A 24,816-nucleotide genomic window follows, 5' to 3' on the forward strand; every position below is an offset into this window, starting at 1 on the left:
TGGAATCAGAGCTGAGTGGTACAGTGTTTGCTTAGCATACATGATGCCCACTGAATGTCCCATCCCAGCACTGCATAGACTGGACGTGGTATCGCAGCTGTAATCTTCCCACTCAGGAAACTAAAGCTACAGGATTTAAGTTCACACCAGTCTGGGTTACAAAGCATGATCCTGCCTCAAAACAAAAACAGAAACATTTTCCAGTGATGAAAGAAAAATAATATTTACTAGGAGAACCTAAATAACACAAATACAAAAGACTAAATTTCAAAACTTTTCAAACACTAAAGCACAACTGGGAATGAGTAGTACCCACTCCTTTAATCCCAGCACATAGGAAGGCACAGAAAAATGGGCAATTCTCTGAGTTCAAGACCAGTCTAGTCTGCAGAGTCCCAGGCAATGCAGGACAGAAAAATGATACACTATCTCAAAAAACAAAAACAAAACACATGAAAAGTAAAAGAAATGCTAAATAAATTAAAGGCTAAAAATTGAAAGTAAAATTCTGTATTAAAGGTAAGATAATTCTTCCCAGCTAAAGTTACAAAAAGGATAAAATTCTACATTTCAAAAGAATGACTGACGGGTAACTGGAAATTTGACTAGATCCAAATTGGAATAATTAAAAAATGTTTATAAGTAGTGATGAATGAAGTAAATAAAGACAGGGAAGGGAGACAAAAAAGAAAGAGGATTTTCAATTTTAAAGGGAGAGTGAGTCACTGAAAAGATGTATGTCAATAAGGAGAAAAAGGCACATTCTATGGATATGCAAGGACACATATTCCAAAGCAAGACAAAAATAAAACACCCGAGAAAAACAAAACAAAACCAAAAAAAAAAAAAAAAAAAAGCTTTAGCACATCAGAGAGGTTGTCACCTCTGCTGAACTAAGATAAGCTGAAAGAATGAGCGTTCCAGCAGCTGGATGGCTGGGCTGCTAACAAAGCTCACTGCTAGTGTTTGCCGAGCAGAGAGTTTGATCATCATCAAAAACGAAGATCAGAACAATAAGCAGAGAAAATAACAAACCTGAGTTGAGGAGGATATTTATCCTAAATAAATATTTACTGTAGAAAAGAAAAAACTGTGTGAGGCTAAGCAAAGCGAGAAAAGGTAACAAGAAGCATATGAACACGCAGATGGAGATGATGAGCAGTCTAAAGTGTCTGCAGGTGAGAGAGCAAGAGGTTTTAGACTAACATCACATTTTCAAGATATCAAGAAAATATGAAGAGGCAAAAATGTATGTAACTTCACAAGTGGTAAAGTGAGGGAAGAAAACGACAAGGAGGGAAGAGAAATAAAACCAACCCCACAAATAAGCCCAGGCAGGCCAAATGTAAAGCCAAGAATCGCATAAAAGGAAAAGGATAAAATGGCAGGTTAAAAACAATAAAAATTTATTAATAACTCCCAAATAAAAAAATTAACTGTATTAAAAGCCAGATTAGGAAAATCAGTACAAAAACTGTATTAGAAAGGCAACCCAGAATTGGAAAGAACTCTACCTGTAAATGTGGCAATTTATAGAGAAAATGGACCCATTTCTTACAAAACAAATTATCAAAACAAATAATTTAAGTATCCTTCTAATTTTCCAAGAAATGTAATTGATTGCAGGGGATGGGAGTCACTGTGGAGCCTTGCTGGCCTGGCGCTCAACATGTAAGCTAGACTAGAGATCCTCTGCCTCCCCAAATGCTGGGATTAAAGGAGTGGCAGTACACCAAGTTTTTATATCATAACTTAAAAATTGCTCCCCCTCCCCAAATTATGAGGCCTATGAAGAACATCTGCATCTCTTAGAAAGGACTGAAGTTTTAGGCTCACAATCCACTATCACTCTAAGAGGAATCCCATCCCCTTCCAGTCTCAAGTACTACATGTATGTGGTGCATATACTCTGGCACATACATATACACTTTTTTTTTTTAAAGAAATTGAGGCCTCGATTTTACAGAATATTACAAAAAAAAAAAAAAGCCCTACAAACCAATAACAACAAATATAAACAAAAGTTTTATCAGAATAATATTAAAGTACAATAATATCTAGAAAAAATTATATATTACACTAAGTGAGGCAAGGCTGGGTTCAAGAAATTGTACAACACTTTAAAAAAACCCAGTCATATGACAATAATCAACACAGAGAAATATCAACAAATTCAAAACCCAATCATGATTTTAAGGAGGAAAAGGGTGTGTAGTGCATGCCTGTAATCAGTGCTACAGGCTGAAGCTGAGACAGGGAGATTGTTGCTAGCTCAAGGCAACTTGGATTATAGAGTATCAGGCCAGTCAAGGCTATCCAGCAAGACTCGGTCTTAAAAATAGGAATAGAAGCAAAGTCCTCATTTGACAAATAGTATCTACAAATGGCAGGGCCCTAATATTTTACATAATGGTAAAGTAAATACTTTCACCAAATATTAGAAATGAGACAAGAGTCTCAAGAGAAATGATACGGTTTGAATGAGAATGACCCCTGTAGGTTCTAGTTTGAATATTCATGTCCATTCCATGTGTGTCATTCATGTCCCCATCACTGTCTACACACACACACACAAAGAGACAGACAGACAGACAGACAGACAGACAGACAGACAGAGAGACAGACAGAGAGACAGAGAGAGAGAGAGAGAGAGAGAGAGAGAGAGAGAGAGAGAGAGAGAGAGAAACTGCTGTTTGGGAAGGATTAGGAGGTGTGGCCTTCTTCAAGAAAATGTATCACTCACTGGAAGTGGGCTTTGAGGTTTCAAAAGCCCAGGCCAATCTCATCTTATCTCATCTCCCCTCCCCTATTCCCTCTCCTCCTTCCCCCCTTCTTTTCTCTTTTCCCCCACCCCCTCTCTCTCTGCCTGCCACCAGTGGATCAGTATGTGAAGCTCCTAGCTACTTTTCTAGCACCATGCCTGCTTGCCTGCTTCCCACCATGATGATCATGGACTAATCCTCTGAAATTAAGCAAGCCCCCAAGTAAATGCTTCCTTTTGTAAACTGCCTTGGTCATGGTGTTTCCTCACAGCAACAGGATAGTAACTAAGACAAGTGATTATGCTCATTACCACTCAATATGTGCTGAAAGTTCTATCTAGTAGAGTAATACAAGAAAATAAAAGGCTGAATAAATAGGCTGAAATACTAAAATTGCATCTCTATAAACTAATAGCGAACAAGGGTAGCAACAAACAAACCAAAATAAAAAAACACCCACAGCCTTATAAACACTCCTAGAAAATTAAAATTATATGTAAAAATATAATAGGCATACTGAATTTATATGATAAAGCTATAAAAACTAGAGAAAAAAACCAAGATCAAAACAAATATATTCTTCATGTAGTTTTTTCTCAACCACTTTTCCCTAAACTATAGTAGATGTTGATATAGTGAACTATCTAAATCTCAGCAGGACATTTTGTAGACTCCTGTTGATATTATTCTAAACTGTACATAGAAGAGAAAAGAACACGCAGATGGAGATGATGAGCAGTCTAAAGTGTCTGCAGGTGAGAGAGCAAGAGGTTTTAGACTAACATCACATTTTCAAGATATCAAGAAAATATGAAGAGGCAAAAATGTATGTAACTTCACAAGTGGTAAAGTGAGGGAAGAAAACGACAAGGAGGGAAGAGAAAGAAATAAAACCAACCCCACAAATAAGCCCAGGCAGGCCAAATGTAAAGCCCAGAATCGCATAAAAGGAAAAGGATAAAATGGCAGGTTAAAAACAATAAAAATTTATTAATAACTCCCAAATAAAAAAATTAACTGTATTAAAAGCCAGATTAGGAAAATCAGTAAAACAGAACAGAAACCACAAATATAGAAACAGATCTGAACAGATATGCCCAACTAATATTTGACAAAGATGTAAAAGCTTAATAAAGTATGCTGAAGCAATCAGACATCTATAGCTTCAAATAGATCACATCTGTATTTGCAACAATAAAACCAGATGACTTTTTCTTTACAGGTGGGGAGGGGATTTTCAGTATCTAGTTTTGGAAGCTAAATACAACAGTAAAACCAAGAAACAGAAAGAAAAATGGCATGCTAGATGTTACCAAAAAAAGTAAAACTTACACCCTGCAAAAGACCCCTTTAAAACAAGGGAAAGGAAGGCTTCTCATCAGGCTTGGATACAATACATGCAAACTACAAAGCTAATAAGAGTCTACAATCCATCATATCCTTAACACCGTTATTGTTCAACGGGAAAAAAAAAAGGAAGAAACAATCCATTTAGAAAAAGGTCAAAAGACATGCAGAGACATTTCATTAATGAGAATATATAGGCAAACAGGCACATGAAAATTAATATAATCAGCCATCAGGGAAATGCAAATTAAAACCTCACTAACATATCACTTAGATACCTACCAGAATGGCTAAAATGAAAAACAGTGTTAACACCAAATGCTGGCAAGAAGGCAGAGAACCTGGATCAATCCATACATTGTTGGTAGGAAGGTAAAATGGGACAGCAACTCTGGAAAACAGTTTAGCAATTTCTTAAAAAAAAAAAAAAAAAAACCCACAACAACAAAAATCTTACAATAACCATAAGACCCATCAATTAATTATACTCCTGGGCAGAGAAATGAAAATTTATACATGCACAAACATGAACTATGAATGAATCTTTGAAAAACTTTTATTCATAAACAAAATTAACTCAGATATCCTAAAAAATTGCAGTAAATATGTACCCACAACTAATATTATCAACAATAAAAAGGAATAACTCATTTTTTCACATATTATGAAGAAGCAGGTGACAATCAGAAAATTAATTATGAACGGTCAACATGGGGACTGGGCAGATATGGCTCCACGGTAAGATGCTTTCCATACAGGTTTGAGGATCAGCAAAGCACAGACTCAAAGTGGGTACAGAATCCCCAGGAATCCCTAGCACAGGTTGCTGGCACATTGGCAGACTGGGTTTTATGAGACCCTGCCTCAATGAGTAAGCTTGAAAACAATTGAGAATGTTTCCTGACATCAACCTTAGGCTTCCATATACATATCACACATTGAGACTGATTGGCCAGTTTGATTTCCTGGATTCCTATGGAAGGAGAAACCAGACTCCTAGAACTCTTCTTCTGACCTCCACAAAAACACTGTAGTGTATGTGTATACATGCATACATACATGCATACATACACACACACACACACACATACACACAGAGAGCAAGATCATAAGATTGTAAATGTACATGGGATGTACCATTTCTTCCAAAATCAAGTGATTATATTAAAAGCAAAATCTAAAATTAAAAAGACTAAGACTAACACTAACATGCTAGATTTAAATCTTTAGATAGTATATGCATAAAAATTTTAAATTAAAATAAAACTGGAAATGTAGCTCAATGGCTGAGAACTTGAATACACTAGGTCCTGGGTTCAATCTTCAGCACAATGAAAATAAACACACACACAAAATGTAGAGGGAATTATCAAAATCAAGCAAGATGAAGAGCCAGTAGAAGAGATTTAAACTGTTATGTAATAATCATTATCTTAAATTTAAAAACAAAAACAATAGAATGTTAAGAAAACACTGAACAAGCAAGCCAGCGGTGGCGCAGCAGCTAAGGTATCCGGCTGCAGAGGGCAAGCCCATGCACTCTGCTGTCTCTCTCCCAGTTCGAATCCCGCTTTCCCCATGTGACTCTGCCCGAGTTTCATGGGAGAAAAAAAAAAAGAAAGGAAGGAAAAAAGAAAACACTGAACAGCCCCCCCCCCCCCCAAAAAAATCCAGGGAGAGTGGAATTTCTCAGGAAGTAGAACACTTGTTTAGCATGCACCAAACCCTAGGGTTGATTTCCAGACACTGCACAAAATTGGGCCTGGTGGCTGATGCATGCAATTCCAACATTCCAGAGGTGGGGGTAAAAGGATCAGCAATTCAAAGTCATCTTTGGTCACATGAATTCAAGGCCAGCCCTGGATACATGAGACATTGTTTTCCATAAATAAATCGTCCTGGCATAAGATAGGTATAATTTGGTCTTGGGGGGGGAGGGGGGGTTATAGCTGAGGAGATGGCTCAGTGGTTAAAAGCACTTGTTCTTGCAGAGAACCCTGGTTCCTGGCACCCACTACCAGCTTCTGACCTCTGTGAACACCAGGTGTGCACATACAGGTAAAATACTCATACACATAAAATAAATCTAAAGAAAAAAATTCTAAAAGCAAGATATGAACAACATAATTAACTAGCCAGATAGTCATTCCTAGTTAGCTCACTCTACCTTATGATCAAGATGTTAAGCTATCAGCTACTGACTCTATATAATGCCTGCCTGCCATTCTCGATGCTATTCTCCCTGCCATGATGGTCCCTGATTCTGACTCTGAAATTATAAGCACCCAATAAATACTCCCTTCTATAAACTGCCTTGGTCATAGTGTTTTATCAGAGCAATAAGACAAAATTAAAATATGTATTTTATCTTGATACAAACAAGTGTTTTAAAAGTGACCATTTGGGCACCTGGCTAATGGCACAGTTCCCAGCACTTAACAAGTTAAAAGTAGGGAGCTGCAATTTCAAACCACCCTAAGAAATAAAATCAAAATCGGCCTCAGAGCATGAGGGACTGGGTATACAGCCTAGTTACAGAGACTTCCCAAGCATGTGCAGGGCTCTGGAACACAATCTTTACTACTGGGGTTGAAGGGAAGAGAGATTTTTTTTTTAATTAACTAAATAATTTCAACAAATTTAAAAGAACTGTTATCTCATAGACCATGGTCACCTGCATAATGCAATTACAAATCAATAACCAAATTTAAAAGCCAAGTGTAGCATATACCTGTAATCCCAGCATTCAAGAGGCCGAGGCAGAAGCATCAAAAGTGAGCTTAAGACCAGCCTGGGCTATATAAAAGATCCTACCTCAAAAATACTTTGGGGAGAGGGAGAGCAGGAGCTCATGATGGCTAGAAAGATGGTTTAGTGGTTAAGAGAACTTGCTGCTCTTGCAGAAAACTGAGGTTCGATTTCCAGCACCTACACTGAGGCTCACAACCAACCCTGGTTCTAGTTCTAACAGATCTGAAGTCCTCTTCTGGCTTCCATGGATACTAAACACAAATGTGGTCCACAGATATACACATGAAGATAAAACATCCATACACATTACATAGATGGGTGGATTGATGGATAGACAGACAGGTTTGTGGGATGGGATGGGATGGGATGGGATGGGATGGGATGGGATGGGATGGGATGAGATAGGTAGGGTGGGTGAGTGAGTGAGTGAGTGAGTGAGTGATTTGTGAGATGGCTCAATCACTCAGTAAAGGCCTCCTGGCACAAGCATAAGAACTTGAGTTCAGAGTCCCAGCATCTACATAAAAAGTTGGGTACCAGTGCACACACCTGTAATCTCAATGCTGGGGAGGTGAGGACAGGAGGATCTCTGCAGCTCTAGGAAGCCAAACAGATAAGCTCCACATTCAATGAGATACAATCTCAAAATGAGTACTGTGGAAAGCAACTAAGGAAGATAAACCCATCCTCTGGCCTCCAAACATATGCGCATATACCTACTCAGACAGACAGACACACACACACCACATCCTATGGTCTTAAATGCCTATATTAATAAAATGCTAAAAAATGACAGACTCTCAACATAAGAAACTAGGAGGAAAAGAATATGTCCAGAGAACATAAAGTCAAAAACTAATATTCTGAAGTCTTAAAAGTTTACAAGCTTTTAAAAAAATAAAAAAATAAAAAAATCAGGAAATCTCTATGTAACCCTGGCTGTCCTGGAACTCATTGTGTAGACCAGACTGGCCTCAAATTCAGAGATATGCCAGCCTTTGACTCCCAAATACTGGGATTAAAAGTCACTGCTGCCAGGGTAGTTGACAAACGTAAATAATGAGGGTACTTTAAAAGGGAAGTCAAGAGAAGCCAAATGTAGTAGCACATGCCTTTAATCCCTGCATTCAGGAGACAGAGGTAGGTGTATCAAAAAGAAGAGAAAGAGGAGGAGGAAGAGGGGGAGAAGGGGAGGAGCAGAAGGAGGAGAAGGAAAAGAGGAAGAGGAAAAAGAGGAAGAGAAGGAGGAGAGAAGAAAGGGAGAAGGAAAAGAAGAGGAGAAGAAGGAAAAGAAAAAAGAAAAACAGCTGAACAAATTTCAGGGGTGGGGGTGAAATTACAATTATAAACAAAGTAACTGCAGCGATTGGTTATAAGCTAGTATCAATGAAAACACCTCCAACAATTTTACAGCAGACTTTATTAGGCATTTATGATACACATTATTCTAATGTTACATATACTCTTCTAGAAGAGGGAAGACATATATATTATGACCAAAGTGAAATTTGTACTTTGAATACAAAATTAATATTAATAATTAATATTATTAATTTAATTATTAATTAATGAATTAATAAATTAATATTAGAAATAATACAATATACCAATCCACGATGCTAAAATGATTACAAAACAGTGATTTTTCAAAAGACATAAGAAAGGCCTTTGCTAAAATTCAGCATCCATTCATAATTTTAAATAATTAACAAACCTAGAAACATTAACTTGGAAGGATTACCTACATAACAAGCCTATAGCAAACATCATACTTAACTGTAAAAATCTGAAAGTACTCCCTTAAAGTCAAAACAAGCTCAAGATGCCCCCCAACCTCATAACTGCTTCTATTCAAGATTGTATTGGAGATCTTAGCCAGCACATGTTAAAATAAGAAAATGAGAGAGAAAACGGGGCAAGCATAATAATCAGAAAAGTGGAAACAAAGATGTCATTAGATAACTATCTGCATACACAGACACACACATACACACACAAACAACAAAAAATCCAAAGGCAATCTATAAAGAATTTCAAAATTAGAAGTATTAAGATGCTACCCAGGAGCTAAGGGGTCGGCGGTAAAGATCACTGGCTGCTCTTCCAGAGGTACTGAGTTCAATTCCCAGCAACCAACTTGTCTTTTCCAGTTTTACATGCATATATATCTGTTGGGATTTTGATAGAAAATAAACTGAATATGTAAATTAGTTTGGAAAAATCCTGCTGTGGTGATGGTGGGCTGTGGTATATGGAGCATGCATGCGTGCATGAGTGTGGTGGCCACACAGCCTTTATTTAATCCTCAGGAGGTATGGAGGTATGACTCGCAACCACCTGTAATGGGATCCAATGCCCTCTTTCGGTGTGTCTGAAGACAGTATACTCCTATACAAAAATTAATCCAAAAAAAAAAAAAAAATGGCTACACAAAGTCAAATCAAAGGTAATTTTTTTTTGTTTTTGTTTTTTTGTTTTTCGAGACAGGGTTTCTCTGTATAGCCCTGGCTGTCCTGGAACTCACTCTGTAGACCAGGCTGGCCTCAAACTCAGAAATCCGCCTGCCTCTGCCTCCCAGTAAATATTTTTTAAAAGACAAAATAATGTACCTAGACCTAAAGTTAATTATTTGCAACAGTTTAATTTAAAATTGTAAAACATTATTGAAAAAACATTGCAGAAGACCTAAACAAATGAAGATACAATGTTAGTTGACAAGAATCAACAAAAAGTAGGAGTTTTTTGTTGTTTGTTACTCTCTAACATGGAATTCAGTATGCAGACCAGATAAGCTTCAAACTCAGAGATCAGCTTGCTTATATACCTCCCGAGTGCTAGGATTAAAGGCTGTGTGCTGGCACCACACTCACACACACATGCATGCATGCACCATATACCACACTCCGCCATCACCACAGCAGGATTTATTCTAAACTAATTTACATATTCAATTTATTTTCAACCAAAATCCCAACAGATATATATGTAAAACTTGAAAAGACAATTCTAAAATTATACACAGAAGCAAACAAGCAAGAAGTTCCTACAAAGACAGACTCAATGGTAATGACTCAATGATAATACCTTATTATCCCAGCACTCAGTCTAAATAAGAAGACTGCTTGTGATCTGGGGAGCACCTGGCTACAAAGTGAGACCCTGTTTCACAAAACCAAAACACAAAGAATCACTATAACGCCAGAAGGCTCTTGCAATTCTATATCCCTCAGTGATTGACCATACTGTTTAAAAAGACTAGAGTCTACAAAGTTGAGACTTTTGATGCCTTCTTTTCCCCAGAGATGTTCATTACTGGAGAATGGGGAATGGGGAATGGCGAAGTTGAGAAGTCAAGCATGCTAGCACATACCTTTAATCCCAACACTGAAGAGGCAGAAGAATCTGTGAGTCTGAGGCCATCTTAGTCTACAGAGCAAGATTTTGTTCTCAAAAAGCAAGCATGGAGCTGCAGCATTGGGGGGGTGGGGGGGGAAACAGAGTTTCCCTGTGTATCCTTGGCTGTCCTGCAATTCCCTCTGTGGACCAGGCTGTCCTCAAATTCAGAGATCCACCATTGCCTAGTGGACCTGGAATGGAGCCCAGAAAGAAGGTTGGGAGGGCAGGTGTAAGGGTCTTTTCCTAGGAAATGAAAGTGGCCCACTTGCTAGCTACTTCCTGAAGCTCCAACTCCTCCCAGCAAACAGCTCAGGAACTCACACTCCCTTCCTGTGTGTTTGGAGCTCTTTGAGGTCTCATACCTGGGATTCTCATTGGCCAATTCGCAGTAATGTGTGACTTCTTTCCAGGGGACATATACATATAAACAATGCCTACCAGTTTCCAAAGACAAGTGGAGGCGTGTTCCCACCAAAATTATAATGGAAACCAATGACTTTATTGGGTCATGTAGAACATAACTAAGGGGTTATTTAATTTACATGGGTACTGGTCCCTTTCCCCAGCAGGGATATCCTGTAGGATAGCCTATCCCTATTTCCAACCAGAGGGAGCTCCTCTCCCCTACTCTTCCCTGGCATGTATATGCAATTTAGGCAGAGCATTTAGATGGTGGGAAGCATCTGCCTCCCGAGTGCTAGGATTAGAGGTGTGCACCACCACCACCTAGCTCAGGCTCCAATTCTTAAGTGTCTGTTTCAAATGCTATATATCTAGAAATAGGATGACTTAAACATCTATGATTTACTTTGTCAGAGTAATTGAGGGTTTACTGGAGCCTCACAGTAGAATAAATAAGCTCTATACAGAAAGGATATAAATAAGTATTGCAAACAATACTTTCATGCCACCTACAAATCCTGAAAAAATTATCTCTAATAATGCCTAATACAACATAAACGCTATATAAAAAGTAGTCATACTACACTGTTCAGGCAAATAAACCAATAGAGCACTGGAGAGAAAACTCAGCAGCTGAGAAGAACACTGAGAGATCCCAGTTTGATTCCTAGTACCTCACATGGTGGCTTACAACCCCTGTAACTCCAGTCCTAGGGGATGTAACTCTTCTGACCTCCTCAAGCACTATACCCACAAGTGGGAGGTAGACAAAACACCCATACACATAAGGTAAATCAATTTTTTAAAAGTTTACTGCGAACAACACATCCTGTTATACCTGCAAGCAGTCTCATTAATCTCTTGCTTTGCCATGGTTTTTGTTTGTTTTTTGTTTTTTGTTTTTTTGGTTTTTTTTTTTTTTTTTTTTTTTTGGTTTTTCGAGACAGGGTTTTTCTGTGTAGCCCTGGCTGTCCTGGAACTCACTCTGTAGACCAGGCTGGCCTCGAACTCAGAAATCCGCCTGCCTCTGCCTCCCAAGTGCTGGAATTAAAAGGCGTGCACCACCACCGCCCAGCTGCCATGTTTTGTTTTGTTTTGTTTTTTAATTACTTCATTTTATTTTATACTTGATTTAATTATTATTTTGTCCATGGCCTTAGGAGCAATGGGCTATTTATGTAAATACTCACCACAAAGCCTAATTATATACTAGGCCATCCCACCTAGATTTATGTAAATATAGTATATAAGGCCAAATGTGGTGGCACACACCTGTAAGATCAGGAGCTCAGAACTATCTTTAGCTACACAGTGCTCAAGACCAACCCAAGCTACATGTGACTGTGCCTCAAAAAAAGAAAGAGGGGAGGGGAGGGAAGGGGGGAGGGGAGGGAGGGGAGGGAGGGAGTAGAGGGGAGCGAAGCTTCTATAGTTAAAAGCACTGTCTGCTCCTCCAGAAGACACAGGTCCAATTCCCAGAATCCACATGGTAGCTCACAACGGCTTGTAACTCTAGTTCCAGAATAACACCTTCCAGTGTCTGTGGGTTCAGAATTACATGCAGGTAAAACATACATACACATAAATAAAACAGATGAAAGAAAGAAAGAGAGAGGGAGGGAGGGAGGGAGGGAGGGAGGGAGGGAGGGAGGGAGGGAGGGAGAAAGAGAGAAAGAAACAGGAAGGAAGGAAAGAAGGAAGGAAGGAAAGAAGGAAGATAAAGATATACCCAAAACAACAACACCCTATGGTAATTGCACAAAACTGAAACTGCCTGTCAATATACTTATGAGAATGTGGTATTGGGTGATACCTGAGTATAATTCCATATCTGAGGGGAAAGGAAAAAAAAGAAGCCAAAAGTGGTAAACTATATGCCTGTAATCTCAATACTCAGGAACTAAAGGCAAGAGGACCAGGAGCTCAAGACCAGCCTGTGCTACTATATGAAATGCTGCATGAAAGAAAAAAAGAAAGAAAGAAAGAAAGAAAGAAAGAAAGAAAGAAAGAAAGAAAGAAAGAAAACCATAAAAGATTATGTATCAATTCCACTCCTAAATATCCACTCAAGAGAACTAAAAACCTATGACCAAATAAAACTTATGCTCACGTAGATCAACACTGATACTCCAATAAGTAGAAATAACCCAACGTCAGATAATGCATTTGTACAACAAAACAAAAAGGAATATATTACTGGTACTCAATACAACACAAATGAATCCGGAGGACACTATGCTAAATGAAAATGAGCCAGACATAAAAGGCCAGTGCTGTGTGATTCCATTGATAAGAAATGTTCATAACAGGAAAACCCACAGACAGAAAATAGACTAGTAGATGCTTTGGCTTGGGGAACAGATTATAAGGAGTGACTACTGAATATAGGACATTTTTTAGAATAAGAAAACTGTTCCTGAATTAGACAGTGATGAACTAGTGTTGGCGGTGTGAATAGTCTAAAGAGCACCATATTCAATACTTTCAGTGGCTTAATTTACAGTATGTAAATTATCTCAATTTAAAACTAAATAAAAAGACAGACATCAAACCAGGCGTGTTGGCACACACCATTAATCCCAGCACTCAAAGGGCAGAGGATCTCTGTAAGTTCCAGGACAGCCAAGACTTATTGCACTGAGAAATCCTATCTTGAAAAACAAAGAGAAGAGGGTGGGGGAGAGGAAGGAATATCAAACCCACAGAAACAAAAGCAAAAAATGCTGAGGAAAAAGAAGTGTTCTGATGATGTCAGGAACCTGGCACTTGATCATTAGAAAAGTTATTCATGTTTACTGGAGGGAACATACAGACCTACAAAGCAAACAAACACAGAAGTACCTACTTATATCCAAGAATATCATGGTTCATTGACAAATGAAAATTATCTATTTCATTTTAAGTTAACATATCACTTTGGCATTCCTTCATAAGTATTGAAATCTCCATTGTGCCTCCTAATAGCATTGAAAATACCATGGATTCTGTCACAGCATATACATTTAGTCTGTTTCCCCTGTTCAGTGGTTTGGTGGAGGGGTGATGAGGACTTATAACTTCAACATTTCATTAACTTCTCATTCTCCTTCTATCCTAGAGGTACCTAAGGTAAAACTGAAGATTCCTGGTTGGTGTAAAGGATCAAACAGTTCCATCTTCTAAGTGAAAATTACCTGTTACAGAATTACTTTAGTCTCTCAGTATCAAAGAACCACCTCTACTTTCCACACCCCACCGTCTACACTTCCATCAAGCCTAAGGCATGAAATATGCTAGGTAAACTCTACATAGCAATGAGCTATGTAGCAACCAGCCAAGCTAACAGATTTCAAATTATGATGCCACAAACTTTCCAGGTTCAAGTTTACCCACAACTATGATACACGTTCAAAGTCTCATATACATCTTCATTCTTTCTATAACATACACAGAAATGTGGCTCTCAATCCATGAAAGAAAGGTAATGAATAAAGGAGGGAAGTCCTTTTAAGAACATAAAAATAATGCCGGGTCGCACGCCTTTAATCCCAGCACTTGGGAGGCAGGGGCAGGCGGATTTCTGAGTTCGAGGCCAGCCTGGTCTACAGAGTTCCAGGACAGCCAGGCCTACACAGAGAAACCCTGTCTCGAAAAACCAAAAAAAAAAAAAAAAAAAAAGAACATAAAAATAAAATAAACAAAATTGTCACTACAAACAGATCCCCATCCACTGCTATGGAAAGAATGGAATGAATTGGCTAGATTGAACTGCTGCAAAAATTTAAGAATGACTGCCACCAGAAACCCAACACTAGAACTGTGTAACAAGCAAGGAAAAACAAGGGCAGAAAAAAAACTAGTGAATGGCTGACTAGATTAAATTAACTCCAGAAACCCAACTGTTCTACCTCCATGACTTCACCCAGTACTTAGCTCCTTGAGAGATCTTTGTGGTAGTTTGAATAAGAATGCTCCCCAGAGTATAATGTCCAAATACTTGGTTCCCAGTTGGTGAACTGTTTGAGAATGATTAGAAAGATTAGGAGGTGGAGCCTTGTTGGAGGAAGTGTGTGGCTGGGGGTGGGCTTTGAGATTTCAAAAGTCCAGGCCAGGGCTGGAGAGATGGCTCAGGGGTTAAGAGCACTGGCTGCTCTTCCAAAGTTCAATTCCCAGAAACTACATGGTGGCTCACAACCATCTGTAATTGGATCTAATGTCCTCTTCTGGTGTGTCTAAAGACAGTGACAGTATATGTGTGTGTGTTTCTTCTCAAAGAAACCCCGCTTCCTTTCCTTCAACCCACTAGAATGGCTTCCAAAATCAGGTTTGTACCATGATTTCAATACCCTGGAATTGGACAGTCCAGTAGATTCTGACCAAAGCTCTAGACTCATCATATTCTTTCTGAAGAATGGAAGAAAGCTAGACTAGTAATCTACTAGTCACTTGGGACTGAAAGGTAAAACACAGAGCAACCGTAGTATGTGGCCACACAGTATCTCCCTGTAACTTGCTCACATAGTGATGAAAAAAATCTTACTGAGCAACCCCTTAAGGTTCTTCTACAGGTACCGTTTTGTCTTAGGGCTTCCACTGCTGTGAAGAACCACTATAACCAAGGCAACTCTTATAAAAGACATTGGGGCTAGCTTACAGCATCAGAGGTTCAGTCCATTATCATCATGGTGGAAAGCATGGCAGCATCCAGGCAAACATGGTGCTAGAGGAGCCACGTCTTGATCTGAAGGCAACAGAAGGAGACTATATTCCATACCGATCAAAGTCTGATCATAGGAAACCTCAAAGCCCACCCCCACCATGACGCACTTCCTCCAACAAGACCACCTCTACTCCAACAGTACCAGACCTATTAGTGCCATTCCTTATGAGCCCAGCATTCAAACATAAATCTATTCAAACCGCCACATTCCACTCCCTAGACCCCACAGGCTTGTAACCACATCAAAAATGCAAAGTGCATTTAGTCCAACTTTGAAAGTCCCCAGAGTCTATCAGAGTTTCAAGGTTTAAGAGTTCAAAGTCGCCGGGCGGTGGTGGCGCTCGCTTTTAATCCCAGCACTTGGGAGGCAGAGGCAGGCGGATTTCTGAGTTCGAGGCCAGCCTGGTCTACAGGGTGAGTTCCAGGACAGCCAAGGCTATACAGAGAAACCCTGTCTCGAAAAACCAAAAAAAAAAAAAAAAGTTCAAAGTCTCTTAGGAGATTTATGCAATCTCTTAACTGTAACCCCCTATAAAATAAAAATGAAAAAGCAGATCTCATACTTCCAATATATCATGGCAGAGAATATACATTATTGTTTCAAAACAAATACTGAAGGAAAGCAAGACTGAAAACCAGCTGGGCAAACTCCAAACTCTGTATCCCCATGTCTGATGTCAAATACTCTTCAGATCTCCATCTCCTTTCAGCTTTGTTGATTTCAACACAATTCTTTCACTTGGGCTGGTTCCACTGCCTGTTAACAGCCTTCCTGGACAAGTATCCCACGATTCTGGCATCTCCAACATCTGAAGGTATCAAAGGCAATCCAGGCTTCACTTTCACAGCTTCACACAATGGTTTCTCTGGCCTCCATGCAGGGACTCTCCTGCCATACACCTGGCCTCAGCAATTTTCCTAGTTGTGGAAGGAGCCACAACTAAGTCAGAACTACGGTGGAAGATACCAAGTTCTGTTGTTTGCTGGGCCTCTTGTTCAATTACATCTTCACCAACTTTCTGTTTTCTATGGTTTCCTTTGATGCCTAAGCTTAGCTGTTCTATGACTTGTTCTATAGATCAGGCTGGCCCTGAACAAAGAAAGCTGATTGCCTGTCTCTTAATCTGTGCTGAGATTAAAGGTGTGTACCACCACACCCAGGCCTAAACTTTTCTCATTCTTTCTCATTATAGATCTTAGTAAGTATGGCTACTATGCCTCAAGATCTGAATTAAAGCTTGTGTTATTTCACCTCGTGAGCCTCATCAAAACCCTGGGTGGATTGTCCAAGCTCGAGATCAGGTGTGCCCTTGACTTCTGGATTGTAGTTCATTCCAGATATAGTCAAACTGACAAATGAAACAGCAAACACTCATCAACTTAACATATAATCATTACATATTATCTCCTTACATACAAATGAAAATAACCATGTCATAATAATGGTTGACATGATATAACTATCCCTCATACAACTGCAAACATGTTGTAAATTTACAATAGGTGGAAATGTCCCTTGGAAAACATTCTTTTCATAAAATGGAAGCTTAGCTGGGTGGGATTTCCCATGAGGCCACCACTCCCTTAATTCCAACTAATATCTTTAATGTGTTTATCTCCTTGAACACAAAATTTAGCTCCATTCCACTTCCTGATGCCCCTTTAATCCTTGAACCATACCTTTTGTATTTTTCTTTCTCAGCTTGCTATGTTTGATCAAAAGGCTCTTCATGAGACCGGGGCTTGAGTGGCAAACACTTTTAATCCCAGAACTCAGGAATGAGGCAGAGGCAGGCAGATCTCTGAGTTTGAGGTCAACCTGGTCTACAAAGCAAGTCCAGGACAGCCAGGGCTGGTTACACTGAAAAAACCCTATCTCAGAAAACCAGAGATGGGGAGGAGCTGGAGGATGAGGGGGAGGGGGAGGGGAAGGGGAGGGGGGGAGGGGGAGGGGAGGGGAGGGGAGGGGAGGGGAGGGGAGGGGAGGGGAGGGGAGGGGAGGGGAGGGGAGGGGAGGGGAGGGGAGGGGAGGGGAGGGGAGGGGAGGGGAGGGGAGGGGAGGAACTATAGTACAGAGTCTGTATTAGGCTGTTTAAAGGTTTCCCTTGCCAATGAAATTAGTCTGAATCTCTTTACCTTAGCCTCCTGCAGACTTCAAACGAGTAAAAAGCAGCCACATTCTTCACCAAAATATCACAAGAACAATCTTTAAGCAACATACTAAAATTCTTCTCCTCTGAAACCTCTTCAGCCAGGACCCCACAATTCAAATCACCCTCAGCACCAATGTCTTCCATGTGTGTATTTGTATGACCCATTAAGCCCTACTTAAAGTATTCCACCGTTTTCTTAACCAAAACTCAAAATCCATATTCCTCCAAACAAAAATGGTCAGGCCTATTCCAGAAATAACCCAATCTCTGGTACCAACTTCTGTCTTCTTCTGTCTTAGTTAGGGTTCCACTGATGAGATGAGATACCAAGACAACTCTTACCAAGGAAAACATTTAATTGAGACTGATTTACAGTTTCAGAGGTTTAGTCCATTATAATCCCAGTGGGAGGATGGCAGCGACCAGGCTGATATGGTACCTAGAGGAGCCAACATCATCTTGATCTGAAGGCAACCAAGAGAGCCTGTGTTCCATACTGGGCAGAGCCTGAGAATAGACCTCAAAGCCCACCCCAACAAGCACACTTCCAACAAGGTCACACCTATTCCAAGAAGGCCACACCTCCTAACAGTACCACTCCCTATAGGTCAAGCATTCAAATACATGAATCTATGGAGCCCACACCTATTCAAACCACACTTCCTTCTTTCCCCACCTACACCCCCACCAAGCCTAAAAAGTGAAAGAACATGGTAACTAAACTACAGTGGGGGGGTGGTCTTTCTCCAAAAGATCCTTCTAGAACAGACAGCACCAGCCATATACTGACTAATGCTACACTGATCCTCAACAGCTTAAACTTATAGAACCCAGATCAGTCTACCATTTCTTCCACTGCCAAGATAACCAGAAAGCTAATGTCTATAATTTTTCTCGGACTCTATAATTTAATTAAATGTCACTGTGATCATCTGAATACAATCTGTACCAGAAACCATCATTCTGAGTGTCCTGGATATTTCTTCCCCTTCTCTTTCTTTCCAATTCTTGGGTTTTGTTGTTGTTTTGGGGGTTTTGTTTGTTTGTTTTGGGGGGGGTTGCTTTTTGGGGGGAGGGCACTGTTTTTCTTCCACTTTTATAAATAGAGTAATTAGGAATCCCACCTAGTCCCAAAGACACATGAACAATGAAATCTAACATGGACTCAAGAACTCAAGACTGTGAAATCAGGTAACTAGTGTTTAAAGTTTTAGTGTTTCCCCTCTCAAACTATAATATAGGTGAAAGTTTATCTATGTTCATTTCCTTCATAGAATTGGGAGAATAACAATGTATATGCGAAGTATTTGAAGCAGAGTTTGGCATGTAATAAGGTTGATATTAAAATGAGTATGTGCCATCATCATCACTTTCTGCACTGCAGACTGGGATAAAGTTCTTTAAATATAAGCTAGCATGGGTCGGCCATGAGCAAAACATAGTGGATAATCCTTCCAGCATCTACTAAGCCTTCCTTCCTTTCCTCTGGAAACTCTGAGGTCAAGTCTCTGTTGGTCACTTACTATGAATGGAAAAGCCAACAATACTATCTTTTACCAAGCACAAGGAGATGCAAAACCCATTTAGGGAGGAGAAAATGAAGCTTGCCACAAAACAAAATGGAGAAAGCAGAAAGGGATTGCTTTCCAGGTCCTAGTTCCACTTCAGTCTGAGTATTGAAGTCCTTTTCCACCCTAAGATTAAGATTAAGGTTAATTCTTCCCTTTAACCAGTGACATTTCTAAAAGTCTAATAAAAGCCCTACAGAGGTTTTCAACAAACAAACAAACAAAAAAAAAAAGCTACGTTCCTTGGAAGAGGAAATACACATCTGTTACTTCAGGTAAAAAAATACCTCCAGTGTTCAGTTTACTGTAGTGAGGCTCGGGCCTGATTGTTTCAGGAGCTCCACTAAACATTCAGGACAGATACGGTTCAAGTATCCTTCTCACTCATGGTTCTCTGTATAAACTGATATGGGATACAACATGCATTGATATAATTGTTATTGGGAAAATCATTCTTTCCTGAAACAAGAGGGGAAACAGTAGGCCCTATGCAAGCTTTCACATTCACTCTTTTGTTGCGTGTCCAGCCAGCCAACATCCTCTTCCCACAAACAATAATAGTCTAACAAAGCAGAACCAGACTAAAGTAACCCAAACACCAAACGTGGCTAAGTTACCCCAACTGGTTGCAAGTTCATTTAACTTCAAATCCATACTTACGTTTCCACTTTAAAACACACAGAGACAAGATAGGCACAGGCACGGGCGCGCGCACACAGGCACGCACACAGGCACACACACACAGACACACTCTGAATATAATCTGTCAGGGTTCTATGTGATCAGTAATTCGGCCTTCAATGCAGCTCATCATACCTGGCTTAGTTTGGGATAAGGTTTCTGTGAAGATGATCTGTTTAGTGAACAAAAAAAAAAAAAAAATCTTTTTCCTTGTAACCTCCAACAGCCTCTCTGTTAGACCCCCGACTACAAAGGTACCAACAATAAAGTTCTGACCTTGTTCTCGTGCTAAGAAACAGTTTTTCCTCAAGAGCGCCAACTACATACATGACAACCAACCCGGACTTGGGAGATTTCTTACCATGGTTACAAACCAAGTCTCTGGGTCTAAGGCCGACTACGGCAGGCGGTGTTCCCAAAAGACCGCGCTTCTCCGCACACTCAGGGAGAAAGCACCGGTGGGAGGAAGGGGCCTCATCTCGTGACAGACCTGCCTAGACCACAGCGGGGGACGGGGAAAATTCCTAAAGGCAACTTCACGGTTCCGAAGGCGGTCGGTCTTGCACACAGTGCTCCGGGGTCGCCACCGTTGAGCGAACGCCGCCGCCGGTGCCCAGCCGAGTCAAGCCACCGGCCCGCCAGGTGTGCGGCCCACCGCCCGGGGCCATCCGCCCGCCCTCGCCGCTCGGTCCCTCCCCACGCCGCGCCCGACGACACGGCTCCGCCAACCGGCCGCACGCCTCGGCGGCGCCGCGCTGCTCCCGCCTCCCCTCCCCCCGCCCTGCGGCCTCCGCTCCCCCCCGCGACGCTCACCCTCAACTCCTCAAAATCCGCCATTTTATCCCGCCCGCGGGCGCCTCAGCCGTCACCGTTCCTCCGCCCGCTGCCGCCAACGACACCGCCGCCGTCTCCTGCAACATCCTGCACTGGGCGCCGCTCTAGACGCCGCGGCCGCCGCCGCCGCCGCGCCGCCACCTCCACCACCTCCACCGGGCCCCTCACGTGACCCGCGCGGGAGCCCCGCCCCCGGCGCGCGCAGGCCCCGCCCTTCGCGGCGCCCCCAGCCCAGCCCACCCCGCCGCGCGCGCGCGCGGTCTTCCGCCCGAGCGCCCCTCACGCGCTTCCGGTGGTGGCCTGTCCCCCTGCTGAGCCCAGTCTTGCTCGCGGCTTCCTGTCCCTGCTCCCTGTGGCCTGCACCGGAGCGCACACTGCTACCGAGGCTCTACCGGAACTGTGGCGTTCTCCCGGGACTTGGAGGACGGCCTTGGCTGAGGAAACGGCCAGGAGAAGAGAGTTGACAGGACTCACGGAAACACTCAGGACGATTCTCACAGTGCTCTACCCGAGGTGGCTGAGAACAGAGGAAGCAGCCTCAGTGCCATCCCCAGAGTAGCTGTGGTAGGATAATCAAGTATGGGTGATGTGGAAACCGTTGTTCCAAGCTAATGGTGATCGAGGATAAGACTTTTTTTTTTTTTTTTTTTTTTTTTTTTTTTTTTTAGTTTTTTTGTTTTTTGAAAAGATATATCTATAAAACCCAGGCCAGCTTGGAACTCTTTCGTGGACTGGTTTCCAACTCAAGAGATTCACCTGTCTCTTGAGTCTCTTGAGTGCTGGGATTAAAAGTGTGTGCCACCACACCCAGTTGGATAACACCTTTTAATTTGTGTCTTAACTTTTCACCTTGACTGATATTTTTCCTGACCTTGAAGGAAATGTCTATGGCCTGGACAGCAAAGTTTAAAGAATTGTGGGTAAAATTAGGAGAAAAGTGAAGTAAGAGCACCCTGGAGAACCCTGATGAAGGTGAAAAGTCAGGGAAATTCTGATAGCTGCAGAAAAAAATGAAGAGACAAAGAGACAAAAGAAAGATTGCTGATATTCCCAGACTCAATGAAAGAATGAAAAGAGAAGAAGAAATAAGCTGGATTTGAACTTGGGAGGTTGAAGCGGGAGGATCAGAAATTGTTATACAGCCAGGTGGAGGCCAGCCTGGAGTACAGTGTGAGAATGAAAAAACAAAACCATAACGACAGACAATGCAGAGTCAAACTGGCTGGTCACACACAGTTCAGATTGCATTGCTGAGACTGATGGAACCCCTACTTAATATTGCTCCTACCTAAGGCTTCTTTCCAGTTACAGCCATTCTGAGAACATTGCATTGTATGATTTTTTAAAGTGTTGGATCCATGGGCAAAGAAATCCTATTCTGCACATCCATCAGTTCTCACTAGCACATGAGGATCTTTCTTCAACATACTAATTCAAAAGCTTTGATACGGTTAGGCCATAGTTCAGTGGTAAGCTCTGGGCCAGACTCTGTTAGTCCCATCCCAAACATAGACAAAACTAAGCCCTAAAATGCCTCTCCTTAAACTCTTACCCAAGAGCTAACTGAAATAAGGTATACCATGTGTAATACATAATTGAACTTTAATGAGTGGATTGTGGACACCTGACTCAAATAAGGTTTAAAAACAAAATGCTGTGTCTTAGTCACAATGATTGTATTGTTGTGAAGAGACACTTAGGTCAAGACAACTATTATAAAAGAAAGCATTTAATTGGGACCTTGTGTACAGTTTCATTAGTTTAGTCTAATTATTGTGAGAAGTAAGACAGTATGCCGTCAGCTGCTGGAGCACTAACTGAGAGCTACAACCTCATGCTGAGAAGAGAGAGAAACTCTTGGCATGGGCTTTTGAAACCTCAAAGCCTCCTTCTGGTCTGGTCCTGAGCATTGAGCAGATCCCTGAAGGCAGCTCTGCCCCCAATCTCACAGAACCCAGAGGAAGCAGGCCTCCCAGGAGCTCTAACCCAGGCAGTATCTTAGGTAAAGGAAACAGCAATACTCACCACAAATAGGGAGTAACTGGGACCCACTAGGACCCAGGAAGTCACTCTTGGCCTGGAGCACTGAGCAGATCTTGGGCCCCAGTTGTAACCCCAGTAGTAACACCCACCCCACACAGTTCTGATACAACCAAGACAATAGAAAACACAGGCTCCAGTCAGAGACAGGGCAGATAGCACTAAGGAGATCCAGATGGTGAAAGGCAAACTCAAGAACATAAGCATTAGCAACCCAGGATACTTGGCATTATTAGAACCTAGTTCTCCCACACTAGAAAGTCCTGCATTCAGGCTGGGCAGTGGTGGCACATGCCTTTAATCCCAGCACTTGGGAAACAGAGGCAGGCAGATTTCTGAGCTGGAGGCCAGCCTGGTCTACACAGTGAATTCCAGGACAGCCAGGGCTACTCAGAGAAACCCTGTCTTCCAAAAAAAAAAAAAAAAAAAAAAAAAAAAAAAAAAAGGTCCTGAATTCCCCATATCACTAAGAAAGCAAGATTCAGATTTAAAAATCACTTCTAATGATAATGATAGAGGACTTTAAGAAGGACATAAATAACACTCTCAAAGAATTTGAGAACACAGGTAAACAGAAGCCCTTAAAGAGGAAACACAAAAATTCCTTAAAGAATTACAAGAGAACACAACCAAACAGGTGAAGGAATTGAACAAAACCATCCAGGACATAAAAATGGAAGTAGAAACAATAAAGAAATCACAAAGGGAGACTACTCTGAAGATAGAAAACCTAGGAAAGAAATCAGGAGTCATAGACGCAAGCATCACCAACAGAATACAAGAGATAGAAGAGAAAATCTCAGGTGCAGAAGATATCATAAAAGAAAAGATGTCAAAGAAAATGCAAAATGCAAAAAGTTTTTAACACAAAATATCCAGGAAATCCAGGACACAATGAGAAGACCAAACCTAAGGATAAGTATAGATGAGAATGAAGATTCCCAACTTAAAGGCCAATAAATATCTTCAACAAAATTATAGAAGAAAACTTCCCTAACCTAAAGAATGAGATGCCCATAAACATACAAGAAGCCTATAGAATGCCAAATAGACTAGACCAGAAATGAAATACCTCCCATCACATAATAATCAAAACACCAAGTGCACAAAACAAAGAAAGAATATTAAATGCAGTAAGGGAAAAAAATGCCAAGTAACATATGAAGGCAGACCTATCAGAATTACACCAGACTTCTCACCAGATACTATAAAAGCTAAAAGATAATGGACAAATGTCATACAAACCCTAAGAGAACACAAATGCCAGCCCAGGCTACTATACCCAGCAAAACTCTCAATTACCATACATGGAGAAACCAAGATATTCCACGAAAAACCCAAATTTACACAATATCTTTCCACAAACCCAGCATTACAAAGGATAATAACAGGAAAGCTCCAATACAAGGAGGGAAATAATACCCCAGAAAGAGCAAGAAAGTAATCCTCTTCCAACAAATCCAAAAGAAGACAGCCACACAAAGATAATTCCAAACCTCTAATAACAAAAATAACAGGAAGCAACAATCACTATTCCTTAATATCTCTTAACATCAATGGACTCAATTCCCCAATTAAAAGACATAGGCTAATTGACTGGATACGTAAACAGGACCCAGCATTTTGCTGCATACAGGAAACCCACCTCAGTGACAAAGACAGACTTTACCTTAGAGTAAAAGACTGGAAAACAATTTTTCAAGCAAATGGTCCTAAGAAACAAGCTGGAGTGTCGGGCCTTGGACAAGGTAACTCCATTTAACCCGCGACCTTCGGTCAGTCACGTAGCACACAGGTAGAGGGCATGATTAGCAAGTCTCCACCTCCAGAGATTAAAATATTAATGAGTTATCTAAAGGCCGGAAGGCGTAGCTAATTAAGTTATTCCCGCCACTTTTCCTCTCCCTATAAAAAGCCAGGCCCCCTTACTTTTTGCTGGGAGCATGCACCATCTACACCCACTCACCACAATAAAAGCTTTGGAAAACCAGATTCCACATGTCACCTGGGCCTTCCTGCACCTACCGCCAGATTCCCAGCCCTTGGAACCCTGAACCTTGCTGATGCAGCCACAGCGGCTGTGGTGGCTGTGTGAATGTGGGACCCTCTTCCGGCGATGTGGGAAGTCCCCTTGGGACCCCGCCGCCGGACTCCCCCCCCCCCACCCACCCCGCACGTGTTTT

At 41.2% G+C, this 24,816-nt stretch overlaps 1 protein-coding gene across 20 annotated transcripts in view; it reads right to left on the minus strand.

Annotated features, from left to right (window-relative positions):
- The window catches only part of Pias2 (protein inhibitor of activated STAT 2), a 78,821-nt gene extending 58,029 nt beyond the window's left edge, over positions 1-20,792 (minus strand). For 7 of the 20 annotated variants that reach the window (XM_076912412.1, XM_076912427.1, XM_076912428.1 and 4 more), the window contains exon 1: positions 4,392-4,500. Coding sequence is in view for 6 of the 20 variants with exons in the window: in XM_034517727.2 (XP_034373618.1) it covers positions 20,573-20,596 (24 nt within the window). In the remaining 14 variants the exon portion in view is untranslated. Of the gene's footprint in view, positions 1-4,391; positions 4,501-15,291; positions 15,379-20,120; positions 20,491-20,572 lie in introns of those variants that run through there. The other 13 variants (XM_034517727.2, XM_076912415.1, XM_034517718.2 and 10 more) reach the window with 8 other exon arrangements.
- Positions 20,793-24,816: the final 4,024 nt, after the last annotated feature.

The sequence above is a fragment of the Arvicanthis niloticus genome, chromosome 14 (genome assembly GCF_011762505.2).
Source record: "Arvicanthis niloticus isolate mArvNil1 chromosome 14, mArvNil1.pat.X, whole genome shotgun sequence".
Classification (NCBI taxonomy): domain Eukaryota; kingdom Metazoa; phylum Chordata; class Mammalia; order Rodentia; family Muridae; genus Arvicanthis; species Arvicanthis niloticus.